This window comes from Homarus americanus, unplaced genomic scaffold, assembly GCF_018991925.1.
Source record: "Homarus americanus isolate GMGI-L3 unplaced genomic scaffold, GMGI_Hamer_2.0 scaffold23598, whole genome shotgun sequence".
Lineage (NCBI taxonomy): Eukaryota > Metazoa > Arthropoda > Malacostraca > Decapoda > Nephropidae > Homarus > Homarus americanus.
The window spans coordinates 1,040,018-1,054,620 of record NW_024731054.1 but is presented as its reverse complement, the minus strand read 5'-3'; the positions used below and the strand labels follow the sequence as shown (position 1 = coordinate 1,054,620).

General features: G+C 41.4%; 1 protein-coding gene across 14 annotated transcripts in view; it reads right to left on the bottom strand.

Moving 5' to 3' along the window:
• The window catches only part of LOC121867464 (activated Cdc42 kinase-like), a 106,851-nt gene that overhangs the window by 27,994 nt on the left and 64,254 nt on the right, over positions 1-14,603 (bottom strand). For all 14 annotated transcript variants that reach the window (XM_042367380.1, XM_042367384.1, XM_042367389.1 and 11 more), the window contains 4 exons: positions 2,728-2,921; positions 2,392-2,529; positions 1,853-2,047; positions 1,290-1,439 (listed from right to left, as the gene is read on the bottom strand). In XM_042367380.1, coding sequence (XP_042223314.1) covers positions 1,290-1,439; positions 1,853-2,047; positions 2,392-2,529; positions 2,728-2,820 — 576 coding nt within the window. In that variant the 5' untranslated portion in view covers positions 2,821-2,921. The remainder of the gene's footprint in view (positions 1-1,289; positions 1,440-1,852; positions 2,048-2,391; positions 2,530-2,727; positions 2,922-14,603) is intronic.

Below are 14,603 nucleotides of genomic sequence, written 5' to 3'. Positions count from 1 at the left end.
TTCAAAATATGAAATTTAAGAATAGAGAATAATTTCCTTTCATCTAATTTTTCACATATTAAATGAAAGTAAACTGAACAGTATATAAGAAGAAATGAGGCGCTCAACATTACAAGGAGGTAAAGCGCCACCCCTGGCAAAATGCGTTCTTTTATGGATATCACTATTTTCCCCCTTCCTCTACATGTTGGCGTTGGATGTAACCCCCTAGGTAGACTAGAAATATGGTTGAAAGTCATTAAAAAATAAGGTGTCCTTTTGCCTCAGGCCGGGTGCTACGTATCTGGCTGTGTGCTAAGTAAAGGTGGTCACATCCCGTTCAGAGTGAGAGGAGCAATTTTTAGAGAGGGCAGAGAAAGACTTTGAACAATAAGTGATTGATTATGACAAGGCCATTGAATTTAATTACGTTGGGGGGGGGAGGTTAATGGTGGGGGGGATGAGTGTAGTGGTGTTTCCTTATTATTACACACTATTATACTAAACAATATTATAAATTTTGGGCTAATAACAGGGATGGAAAGATAAATACTGATTGGCAAATGAGTGGGGGGGTGGTGTAAGACGAGTGTTGTTTTTGGTGATCATTAACTTGTTTTAAAGTACTAGCCCACAATAATAAGAAAATTTTGCAGAAAAATGCGATAATTGTTGGTTTGAAGATCAAACATTGTACATCACGGGTAGTTATTCTCATTCAACTCGCGATAAAATAATAACTATTCACAGTACTACTTTCTAGTTTTCACTGTTCGCTAGGAGAGGGATTGAGCTTCACGATAAAAATAAAAATTAAAAATTAAACCCTCTAGCTTAAAGAACAACAAAATTATGGTTGTTTGAGCGTTGAAAAACTTTAAACACGTTTTTCTTCACTTTTTAAATTTGGCGCTTCACCCCCTTGCAATGCAGAGTGCCTCAAATTGGACAATCAGGCAACTGGATGAGTGAATGCATGTTGTAGTGGGGAGTAAGTTATATGATGACTGTAGGAGAATGATGACACAATGAAAGCGTATTTGTATACAGTACCTAATAACAATGAGTGTTATAGAATAATGAAGTAAATTAGTGTACAGATATTTGAAACAATCAATCATAAGTAATCTTTCTATAAAAAAAAAAGATACTGCCTGAATAAAAATGAAGAAATGCTTATTAATGTATTTCAAGCAAAGTAATCTTTGTATACAGTATATCTATATTAACAGAAATTAAATACTATAATATTCTTTTACATCTTTATAAACTAACTCATACTGAATATATTTGTATATTATTATTCTCACCAGCATGAGAGCATTTGTATCAAGCACAACACCGTAGAGTCTGACAATGTGCTCCGAGTCTATGGTGTGCATGATGGCTGCTTCCTTTAAGAACTCCATAGGCTGTGTTTGCATCCTCTCTTTACTGAGACACTTGATGGCCACTTGTATCTGCAGGACAGGGGTTATTCATCAACACTGTACCACATACCATATCATTACCCACAGTACAGTCTGAGTACAGAAATGTGGACCCTGAAACAGTTCCTCCAACTATCTTCTGTACTTTCTAGTTCCTTACCCATAAGATCCCGAAAACAGTATAATGTTTAAAAGATTTCAGATAAAGGAAACAACATATACAAAGAATTGGTAAGTGCTGTTCATCTACAATTATTGAGATCTACAATTGAGTACTGTATTGTACACCCCTGTAGTGCAGATATGGTTTATGTGATACATGTAAAGTAGCTAATGTAAGATTAAGCTAGTAACCAGAACAGTGCAGTTATACAGAAATACAGTTTGTTATAAATATTTGAAACATATTTCATCTAAGATTCTCACAAGATTACTGCACTTACTCTTTCTCCTTCCTCATTGGTCCAAACTCCCTGCTGGACCACACCAAATTCCCCAACACCCAACTCCTTGTTGATGACAATGGCATCAGCAGGGATGATGTGTTTACTGGGTACACGGACACTAGGACGTTCTCCAACATCGTCGGGTACTACAACTTCTGGAGAGTCTAGGCCATCTTTACGTGCTAATAATATCTGTGTACAGTACAATTATGGCCGGTTATATAGTACACTATATGACCTCATTAATATGATTTATAATTAATTACAAAACATAATAAGACTATAGCAGTTAATAATTGTATTTACTCCAATATACTATACTTCATGTACAGTATATATAATACACAGACACATCATAGAGCCACCACAAACTTTGAAAACTATATCAACTCAATATTCAATGAGCAACTCTTGGTGACCAGGCAACATAACATAGTCTTTAAAAGGATCAGCAACAATGATAACACTGTATACTGTGCATGTTAAAGTAGGTAATATCTTTTAAAGTCTAAAAAGAATATCTAGTGAACACAAACCTTTTTGAACTTTGAGAGGTAAGTCTGTGGACAATATTTGTGAAAGAACTTCTTAAGCCGGCGAATCTCTGGACGAGACATCCCCATGGCTTGTAGGTCTTCATCTGCTACAAACTTTATTTGACCGACATTTTGCACCTGGAATTAAATGTCGGGAAATAATTAAATCACACACAGTACAAGGTACCATAAGTGGGAGCAAGAAGGGAAAAAGGTTGTAAATACATAAGATAAATAAGTGGTCATGTCTACTGTGGGAAACTACAAGGTCCTACCCCCTCCCCCACAGAGAGAGAGAGTGAGTTTAACAGCTCTATACCCTAGTAATATCAGTACCTTGAGAGTATTCTTAAAATTGTTGAAGTAGTGTTGTAGTTCTGCCTCGGTGAGAAACTCGTAGAGTCCCGGGCCACGCTGGATGGAGGTCATGGCTGTGGTTATGGTGGGGTGTGAGGGAACTGCCGTGATGGTGATAACAACTAAGAGTTACCACCCTTATATCCTGCTACCTCAGCACCATTTCACCGCTTCTGCAACAAGAGACACAGGTACAGTATATTTAAAAGTACAAGTTTTTTACGGACACGGAATAAAAAAAAAATCGAAAATCACACTAAAATGGGCTAAAACAAATAGGCGGAAAATGTGATACTGAAGTTATTCCACCAGTTAAAACTTCTCGTGAAAATTTGTCCAAGAACGAGGAACTCTCTCTAAAGGGAAGTGTTTGTACCTTCTATGTACTGTAATCTAAGAATAAAACAAAATAGGAAAGATAAACTGAAGAACATTTTTAATAGATGAAGCTCAAGCCACACTTAAGAGTACGATACAGGTAATAAATAATCCCACCACCAGGTATATAGTTTCACTGATTCAAGTATTAGAATGAGGTAGGACTATAGAACGCATCTTTCTTAAGAATATAATATATAAATAAATTATTATTAATGAAAAATCTACGGTTTTAATGGGGCAGTGTCATTAAAACTTCAGTATCTGATGAAGTGTGTGTGTGTAATTCGATAATAAAGTTTTAATGGCAAGAACGCCCACAAGTTGTTTATCAGGTGGCCATAATTATAATCCACCAATTATCACGTCACCCTACTCTAAGTACGACAGACGATAGTGTGCAAAATTTAAATACGAAATACGAAAACATCAGATTTTTTTTCAAGGCAAATGGTAAAAATAAGCACCCATTATCTGCGACTCACTGGCCAATGTTCCGAGGACTACAGTACCTTGACCTCTTGATGGCACCAGTATCACTCCGTTTTCTATGGGACAAGGACAAATAATTATCTATCATATTTTAGCGTTGCAGAATATGTATATCTCTGAGGTCAATTTAAAAAAATCTTCATCCAACTTTTTTAATAGATAAAATGGTAGAACCGGTAGTATAATATTTAATTCACTGAATATTACGTAAATATTGTCCCTCACTATCATGTTTCCATTTATGTGATCAACGTTTCACAAGACATATTATTTGACCAATATCTAAGGACACATATGATAATTAATTAACACTACAAAATGTTACTGAAAAGTGTGTTGTGGTTAGACACGACGACGGAGTAGAAGAGCCAAGGGAAAGAAAATGGCAGGAGACCCAACCTCTTCAAAACATCCAATAGTAAAATACTACTCCTAATAATAATTTATACAAACTGTCGTAAGTCCATAAAATATTTCCAAAGAAGGAGAAACTACCCCAATTAGTTCTTTAGATACCTTTATCGTGTTCACAGCCCTGACTATATTCATATTACCAAGTCCCCTGCTCCGTGTATTACGAGTTTTCCGGTTGTTTTTGCATCGTCTTTTCACCAGAAATTTCCTCTTAATACTGGATAGTTTTCCGGTCATTTAAGACATTTTCCAGCAACATTCTTTTAGAGGCAAGATTGTTATACAGTATTAGTTAGGTAAAGTAGAAGCGAGTCCCACTGAATGCGATAACTTGCAGGCGTTGACCAAAGTGCGGGGTGTGGGTGTAGCAGCAAGACCCAGAACAAATACGCAGGACAGATCATCACTTTCCACCAGCCAATATCGACAAAGTACCCGAACTTACATACCCTGAGAGACAGTCGACTGGTGGGGGTGTGTTGTTTTGTCTCACTTGGGGGTCAATACTGCTTCACACGAACTTTTGACCCTGACTGTACAGAGATTTTATAATAAAAAATAATACAGTATACACCATCAGTGTTAATTTATTAGGATCCTTAATTCAGTACACACATAACAGAGGCTAATATCTTATTTCATTCACATCAAGGCTGAACACAAATGACCATCTCTTAAGAGTGATCAACTTTCTGAGGTTGGTCTGCCAATCAACCTTCACCTGCACGATCCATACGCCTCTCATGTCTCCATCCAATATCTTGTGTCAACTCTGGCGGCCACAAAGGGACTCGACTTACACCACAATGTCGGCACCAATACGCACACCAAGGCTAAAGCATCAACAGCAAAGAATTGAGCAACAAGTGTACCAGTTCACCAAGACTCAGACTTTCAAAGGTTCCAATGTTATCTTTTACTTGAATTACGAACGGGGAAAACGTATCTAGTTACTCGGTATAATCAATGCAGTTTGGGCAATCTTTAAGAGCCAAGTCGCGGATTTTATTTATTTCCCTCTTGTGGCGGGAGACGAATGAATGTATCTAGTTACGATAGTTTTATGTGCAACTTCAACGCCAGTTTGGTCGTCTTGTGTGGTGACAGCACTAGTAAAACAGTCCAATACGTTCTCACATAACCATTGCTGGGAGGAAGGATATACCACACGAATCTTTGAGAATCTGGGGGCTTATAGAACGGAGATACCGAAAACAACGACAGTTCATCCAGTACCCATATATAGCCTTTACCTTACGACGAGAAAATAGCAAAACTGGGATAGATTTCACACATATAAAACAACAGGCATGAGGGGGGGGGGAAACATGATCGACACATACGTCACCGGCCATGATGCACAGGAGAGAGGCGCGAGAGAACCAACATAACAAGATATGATGGGACACACGAGGCTTTAAGTGGAAGATTTTCAGCAAGTGGTGCAGAGCCAATGGAGGATATTTGATGGACACGAGGCGGAGGAGGGAGAACTTAGTCACGAGTGGAATCAACGAGTGGGTTGTTATGGGGGCGGGAGGAGGGAGGGGGTGTCGAATGTTTGGAGGCATGGAGAGAGAGAGAGAGAGAGAGAGAGAGAGAGAGAGAGAGAGAGAGAGAGAGGATACATTGGAAAACATAAAAACTGCATGCTTCCCAGTTCACACACACACACACACACACACACACAGGCACTATCCCGATACATTAGTAGTACGGTAACAAGACGCCACCACGCTCAATAGCCGCCGGCGCCAACGTGCTGCCAAAACTCACACAAGCTACTGTATGAATCTACCCAAGGTTCGGGAGGCGGCGGCAGAAGACACCAACAAACTTAACCTAGCATAAAGATTTTGGTTTGTTATCCACTTAATTGGTGTAGTAAAGTTGGATCAAGTTAGGTTAGGTTTGGTTAGGTTAAATTGGGTTAGTTATGCTGTTAGATTGGTTAGTTGTCAGGTTACACAGCAAAAATCATGAAGAATTAAGGTTTTATTATTATTATTTTGCTTATATAATCAAATACACGTACTGTACATATAACAACAAAGGAAACACCACATAAACACCACGCAGGTTTGATCCAACACTAAGAATAAACTAAACAATACTGCATCCTGTTGGCCTTAAAACACAATAAACTAATAACAAGAGAAGATAAGGCCATCCAATCCTAGGAAATATCAGATATCAGTTATTATATTCCCCGCTGCCCTCACTCCATCAAGCACTGACCACACCACCACCAGCAGGCTCCCCATTTTCACCTCCATGTAATCCAAAACTCACCTTAATAACTATGTAACTCTAGTACTCCCTCGGTTGATTGTCCCCAAGGTCATTCTCACGTCCAAGGAGGTCAATTCGGGTTTATTATCGGTTTCTTATGACAACTCAATGGAAATCTCATCTTTCCATTTCCACGTCAAACTCCTTACACAAGTCGCATTATTTTGTTTCCTGATTTGTATGTTAAACGATCAAGTATTATTAAACGAGTATAATACTAATGTTCTTCTTTCCTGATGGATTTTGGTCATTAAGGAAAATGAGTCAACGACCGGTGATTAAAAAAAGCAGATAATTGGAAAAATATTTGTACATATTCTATGTGTACAAGGAAAAGGTTTTTACGCATATAATATAGAATATATAAGTATATAAAACTATTTTCCAAGTGTGTGTGTGTGTGTGTGTGGTGAGGCAATATACTTTAGGAATATCAATAGTATAGTATATCAAGCGACTTGTTGGTGACCTGAGTAAGTGAGTGAAGGAGGGAGGTGGCGTGACCAGCACAGCAGCCTGCCTGGATGTCCAGTCCAAACCAGACAGGTGGTGAGGCGGCAGAACCGGTTGTGACAGCTGGAGCCTCACACCACCTGACGCATTCACCACCACCACTACCACCACCACTACTACTACCATCATCACCGCTACTACTACTACCACCATTACAACCGTGTGTGTGTGTGTAGATGACATGAATAACCGACAGCTGACAAAGTTACTTACAGAACATGAAGTGAAGCAGCGAGCAGAGCAGAGATCCCCCCCTCCAACACGCTACCAAGGGCCTCCTCTCACCTTACACTAATTAACCCCGCCCATATGGAAGCCCCATCACCCCCCCTCCCACCATCACCAGTATCCGATGACTTATTAAACACATTAACACTAATACTTCACCTACGGGCGACTCACGCACCCACACAGGCCACAGAACCCAGAATAAACACACTCAAACACACCTTAACCAAACCTATCATTATACCTGACCTTACTAATTAAAATCCATAATCTGTATATTAAGAAGAAAAAACGTAACTGTATAAAGCATTCAGGAGATTTATACCTGACTCATACTTACTGTAGAGAGAAAAGTTAAGAGGGAAGAAAATGCCGTGCTGTATACATAACAAAACACCGTGTGAGGGTAAGATGCATATATTCCAACTGTGAAGGGAATGAGTCGAGGTGTTGAAGAGATGTCGTTCCAACAACCAAGGTATAGGAATAAACGCAGGTTAATTAAGGGGTCATATCAAGGGAATCAAAAATTGGTACGATGTTGTTGTAGACAGATTATATACACTTCTGATTCTTGGAACACACACACACACACACACACACACACACACACACACACACACACACACACACACACACACACACACACTGTATTTTATATGTATATAGATATATTATTTGGTCGGGTGTGACATCGTGGCAACACTTTTTTAGACGTAGTAATGATGGCAGTTGTGAAGTCGAGAGCTTGGAGGGCGAGTAGTATGAGGGGTCCCTAGGGAGAGGGGAATAGGACCCGGAGAGAGGGGAGAATGAAAGAGGGGAGCGACATGAGTGGAAGAGGGGGGGGGGTTGAATGGAAGGGAACGGAAGAGGGGAGAAGGTAGGCGTGGTAGAGAGGGCCGAAGAATGTTTCCAGCGAGGAGGTATTATATGCAAATTAGAACTGAGGGAATAAAGGAAAATATCACGTGTATGGCTAAAGTAATTTGAATGGACTAATACTAAGGGTAAATGTGATATGTTTTCCTTTTAATAAGTGACGCTATTAGGTTAGTGATGCTGTCTCTCGGTGTGTGGTGATGAGGTGTGTGGTGATGAGGTGTGTGGTGATCAGGTGTGTGGTGATCAGGTGTGTGGTGGTGTGTGGGTTATGTTAGTAATTAAGGCCCAATTGTGATGACCTATACTACACTAACACTTATATCCTCATGTGGTCAAACACGAACCTGTACACCCACACACACTCAATTTAGACAGAGAGACATATTCACAGTAAAGACAGACAGACAGACAGACAGAACAAGGGAGAGAAGAGGTGCTATAGTGGACCAGGTGGTGTTGTTCTGTTTACGGAATGGACCACATTAGCGGGACAGTTTTATAGTTCTCTCCTACACTGTACCGACGGCCCGCCCGAGGGGGTGGGGGGGGAGACAACAGGGGGAGGGTGGCCAGGGTAGGGTAGTTGGATGCCTGTTTGTAATGGTCAAGAATTCCCAAGTTGTTATTATTATTATGAATCGGTGTCGTGTCAATCAAATATCTTGGTACTGTAATTGTTATGGTTATGTCTTTATATTATACTGTGTGTGTGTGTGTGTGTGTGTGTGTGTGTGTGTGTGTGTGCGCGCGCTCCTCATGTATTTCCACAGTTTTGAAGACAGATGAAATTTGGTAGGGAGGTGCGGGTGACCTAGGGTGACTCAACTAGTACATCTTTAATGGCTACAAGACTAACCTTGTTTACGATGACGACAGTCTACTGGTCTTATTACTACAACTTCTAGTAATTACTGCTGATATTGTGCTTCATACGAATACTGTACTACTATCGGTGTTCATATTATTATTGACATTGTTACTACTACTACTACTACTATTACCACCGGCGTTCAGAGTAAAACTACGGCTGACGATGATTACCATAATGATAAGCTGAAGTTATGACTATCAAGCTGGGGTCCTGTATAGAGGCAGGACAGGACAGTAAGGGCGGCGGGGGTGTAGGAGCCCCAGGAGGCGACACCAGGTAAGGCAACACAGGTGTGGAGGGAGGGAGGGGTGCCAAGTGTGGTTGAGTCCTGTGCTATCATCCTCACGGCTCACTTCATCTCCTCTCTTTCATTATTCCACTGTTTATCACCTTAACACTGGTCCGCTTTTCTTCCCTCACCTCAACAGCGTCTTGGCAATGTTTACAAGTTGTCTATAAACCAACCTATTATATTACTGTTCACCTGGAGGACAACAGACTAAATAAAATAAGGATGTATCACACTTATTCAATATATGCGGGTGAACTACTCAAAATACTTTAGATTGGTATGGTATCTTGTGAAGTGACACAGGCAGAGAGGCTACTTGAGTCAGGCTTCCTCATCTAGAGTAACACGTTAGTATGGAGCTAAAATACTGTATGTATAGCTAGTTACTGTGTTGTGTTGCGCTGTGTTAGTTCACCACCTGTCAGGAACAACTGCACTGGCTAGGCTCCACGTTAAGACTCTACCTTAACTTGTTACCTTCACTTGACATGAGTGAGGAAACCAAATTAACAATACCAATTCCAAACTTTCTGTCTGCTCATTGTGTGTTGTCTTGTGATCATATCTATTAATGGCTGGGACTTTTATGTGTTTTACTCGAAATAAACCACATAGTTGTATTCTTAATAGACCTTTACGTATCGAGGCCCAGGGAGATGGGTCCCACACATCTACCCAGCACCATTCCCACCACTCGAGTTTTTCTAAGGTGGTAAAAAAAAAAGTGTACCTTAATGATGGCTGCCCGCGAATCAAATAAATAAATCGCTAGTTGAAAGTTTTTCTCCTAATTTGGTCAAAGTTTCGGCGATAAAATGTTAAATTCCAGCGTGAGGTCAGAGTAGGTTACGTGTACTGGCAATGGCTGGTCACGTATTGGTTGGCTGACAGTTAGGTTCTCACAAGAGTCCTACCTAACAAGAAGTCAATTATTATCAGTTCCGGCGGGTGGATGGGTGGATGGATGGCTGGGTGGGTGGTTGTGTGGGTGGGTGGGCGGGCGGTAGTGGTCCACATCGAGGCCAGACGGTCACTACTGACTAACACATTCCTTAGGTGGTCACCGTGAGCATCCAGCCGGTCAGTCCACTCACCACCACCAGGCGCCAGTGTCCCCTCCCACCACCACAACTATGATCATCACACCAACCATCATCATCACTACCCACAATCATCATAATCACCACCACTAACAACATCACAATCACCAAACTCACCACCATTACAACCACTACGAACGTCGCACCAATCACCACAATACTAACCACCGCTACCACCCTCACCACAACTACGATCACCACCATCAAACTACCCCCATCCACCACACGTTGATTAAGTGGTTCACGAGCCTACCACACCCCACTGGTTCACACCCATACCAGAACACTGAACCAACAACCACAACTCTACAATAATGGTTCACTAGTTCAAGATCTTCCCAACCAACAACTGTCACCTCACATGAATGATTTACCGATTATAAAGGTCAAATTAAGCCAAGTTGTTTTATTATTAATTACAGAGTAGTTAAGAGTAATTTGTTAACTTAACCCCCTACTGTGTCAAGATATTATGACTGAATACTGGAGAGAGAGAGAGAGAGAGAGAGAGAGAGAGATACCGTACATCCCACTAACTCAAAAATCACCTAAACTCTTTTAAAAATCTGATCAAAGGCAAACCAAACTATTACGCCGGATATTTCTGCGTAAATACTGTATACAGAAACCTAGGAGGAACGGAAGTAGCTACGTGCAGACGGAGGGAAACACACCTGCAAATAAACGTAGTGAGGGAAGTACAGACAAAAGCAATTATGGATAAAGAGGGAAGAGGAATGTGTGATAAAGCCATGGTTGGTGTAGAGAAGGTGTGGGAGAAGGAAGAGGGGGAAGAGGAGGAGAAGACGAACAAGTAAAAGAAGCCTCAGGTGCCTTCAGTGTTAATGTTGACAGTGAGGGCGTGTGCTGGGGTGTGGGGTGCCAGCTGCCCATCACCCACGTGTAGTAGGGTGGGTGGACGGGCTGCCATCCACCCACCCTTCCTACCATCTCTGGCCGGGCTATATCTGGTCCCGCTGCTCCACAAACAAACATATCCACACCACAATGTCGGACACCCTCGCCTTACCTACCTACACAAAAGCACTCACTCACACCTTCACCGCACCTCCCTTGTTGTTCCTCGTGTTCATATTATACACCTTCACCGCACCTCCCCTGTTGTTCCTCGTGTTCATATTATACACCTTCACCGCACCTCCCTTGTTGTTCCTCGTGTTCATATTATACACCTTCACCGCACCTCCCTTGTTGTTCCTCGTGTTCATCTATACAGTATAACAACATTTTGAACAGACTAAAACATATAACTCGCTTTCCTGGTATATTATTATTTTTTGTTTACTTTATGACACTATTACATGAATAAAAATATATGTAATTCATAGGAGCTCCAGTTTAAAAGAGGGCGTCTACACCCAGTCACGTAAGGCCATGGACACACACACACACACACACACACACACACACACACACACACACACACACACACACACACACACACACACCATATCACACATACCTTTGGAGGCCAGTGGGTGTTCTTCCCGACACGAGGGGGAGCTGGAGAAGATTACTGTTAGATACACCGCTACCGTCACCTAGTGTGTGTGTGTGTGTGTGTGTGTGTGTGTGTGTGTGTGTGTGTGTGTGTGTGTGTGCAACTCCGGTAATACCAACTTCTTCATTTTATACATCAACATATCAGGTGATTGGTTTAATGAGCTCCTGTTTTATTGAACCATTGGGATTGGGGCTCAATTCTAATGGTTCCGAGTACTTAATGCATTAAATTCCAATTAGTTCCAGTCTTAAGGGGGCTTTGTTGTAATGGATCTTACTCTTAAAGGGACCGTCTTATGGGCCCAAGTCCTAAAGGGCCCTATTTAACGAGTTCTGGTCCTCAAAGGTCCTAATGCTAAAGGCTAGGTAGGACGGAGTGAGTCTCGGGAAGTCAATATAAACAAGGAAACAACATCCTGCGTGCACATCACTTGTGAATGAGAGCTATATTAAGCTGACGAGTGTGACGTAGTGTGTGGCTCAGTCCACCAACACCTCAGTCCTCAACTACCCACACTGATAGGTTCTATGATACGCAGAGAACTCATGTACAAGTTACACCTTCCAGCCTCAAAACCAAGGACGTCTCCAAAAATTCAAAACTCAAACAACAATAATGCTTTTTCCATTTTCATAAAACATTAAATTTTAGACATCATCCCCCCCCAAGGACTCGCTAGTCAAATTCTAACATATTGCGATCGAATCCCTTTCTCCCACTGATAAACCTGGGGGTTGGCTTTGAATTTAAATGACTGCACAGACTGTAAGGTTAATGGTGCGATGCAGGTAAGATGATGATCACATTCCAATGATTTACAGAGCTTAATTCCGTCAATAGCGACCTGCCTCATGACCATGAATCAAAATTATAAACCGATTTATCACTTAATTTCTTAAAAAAAAATATGTTGATAGAATTAAAATTTTCTTCATTATCTTTATTAAATAATTTGCTTTACTTCACAAACTGTTTCAATATCAATGCACTTGTGAAACCTGTACCTGTTATATTTTTTTGTATTATTCCACATACATTTGCTCTCTATTTAACTAGTGACGATAATATAGCTACTAAGATGGAAGGCGATCCCAGTTAAATCAGACAAGAAATTAATAATTCAAGAAAACTGACGACTGCTCTCAAAACGATTGCTAAAACCCTAAAATTCGTTCGCTACTTATTCACCACAAACTTCACACACCACTAAAGTCAACCACAGGGCCTCAACCAACCACAGGGCATCATCCAACCACAGGGCATCAACAGCAACATTTCATAATCCTCACCACACCGAGACTACCAGCTGGCGAATCAACCTTGCACACAAAACACTGAGGTTAAAATGTCATTCACACGTTGACACTTCCACCCTAAATAAGCCAGAACACGAATTCTCAAGAATCCCTGTATCAAACTTTTCCAGTAACTGAACACAAGACGATAACCAACTGGCTCACTGAAGCTACCACACACAGATTCTAAAACACCTCCCACGTTACAACAAATCGGGATTACTTAGCCTATCACCCCCCCCCAAAAAAACAAAAAACACGTCCGCGATGACATCAGAAGTAAACAAACTCTTACGTAAATTAGACACATTAATTTAACACTTGCTAAGGAAAGATATTTAACTTGTGAGGCTGTAAAGACCCGGGGAGGGGGGGGAGCTTGAGGTATAAATATAGTGAGTAACGTCAGCCACACACTCGCGACAGTCCCGCCAACCTTCATGATCAGCCAATAATACCGGTAAATATAATCTGTTGATGCGGCGCTCTACTTGTAAACACTAAACTATACTCCTTATAGTTTGAGGATCAGGTGAACTCTAGCTTATATGTGACCTGTTGAATATAAACCCAAATGTTACCTGAGGGGAAAGGTTAGGTTAGGTTAGGTTAGGTTAGGTTAGGTTAGGTTAGGTTAGGTTAGGTTAGCTCTAGGGGTGTTTAATCTTCAGTTGAAATAAGCTATGGTGCCTAATGTTCATGTAATTGTAAGAGAACAACATCCCAAACACACTGACGTTCACAAAGCCAGTTGGACACAGACAGACAGAGTCAACCAGCTATGACAGACATGGGGCCAACCAGACAAAATGAGGAGGGTGGGAGGACAGGTAGAAGCGCTTAGACCCGCGTGACCACCTCAACACCATCTATCAGGATTTAACTAAGAGCCGTCAGTGACCCGCCTGTGTGTGTGTGGCAGTACTGGGAAGTCACTGGCTTTCACTACAAACACACATACAAACAAACACACGAGAGAGAGTGTAAGCGTGACTCACATAGTAATCAAGAGTTAATGGGGCTACAGATGCAGGCATACACTCGTTGCCCCGTGTGTCATGGTGTGGTGGTAGTGCCACGAATTCTTTGAAGCTCAGGCTAGATCACCACTGCTACACGTTCGGGTACATTCACGCACCTATACAGTACATGCCCAATACAATACCTGCGAGACGGAGCTACAGACAATCAGACCGGCCAGTAAGCTGACAAATGATGATGTAAGTGGAGGGAGGGTAAGTGGCCGCAACGTGACCACCACCACCGCTCTCCTCACTGCTCTCCGACCTCCGTAATGTCTAAGTCATGACCACCTGTATGTCACATCTCCGTAAATCGTGAGTCACCTCTACCACCCGGACTCAACATCATACCACCACCACCACCACCCGTTCCTACCACTCCAGAGTCCGTATACCTTATGAGTTCAAATAACAGGGAGGAGTTATCTGATGTTCTCTACTAACACTCACAACAAGCGGTCTATTACTATTATTAATTTCTTGTTCCCATCAACCCTATCATCACAGTGGAGAGGATGTTAGGGTTACGAAACAGTAATGGTTCATAT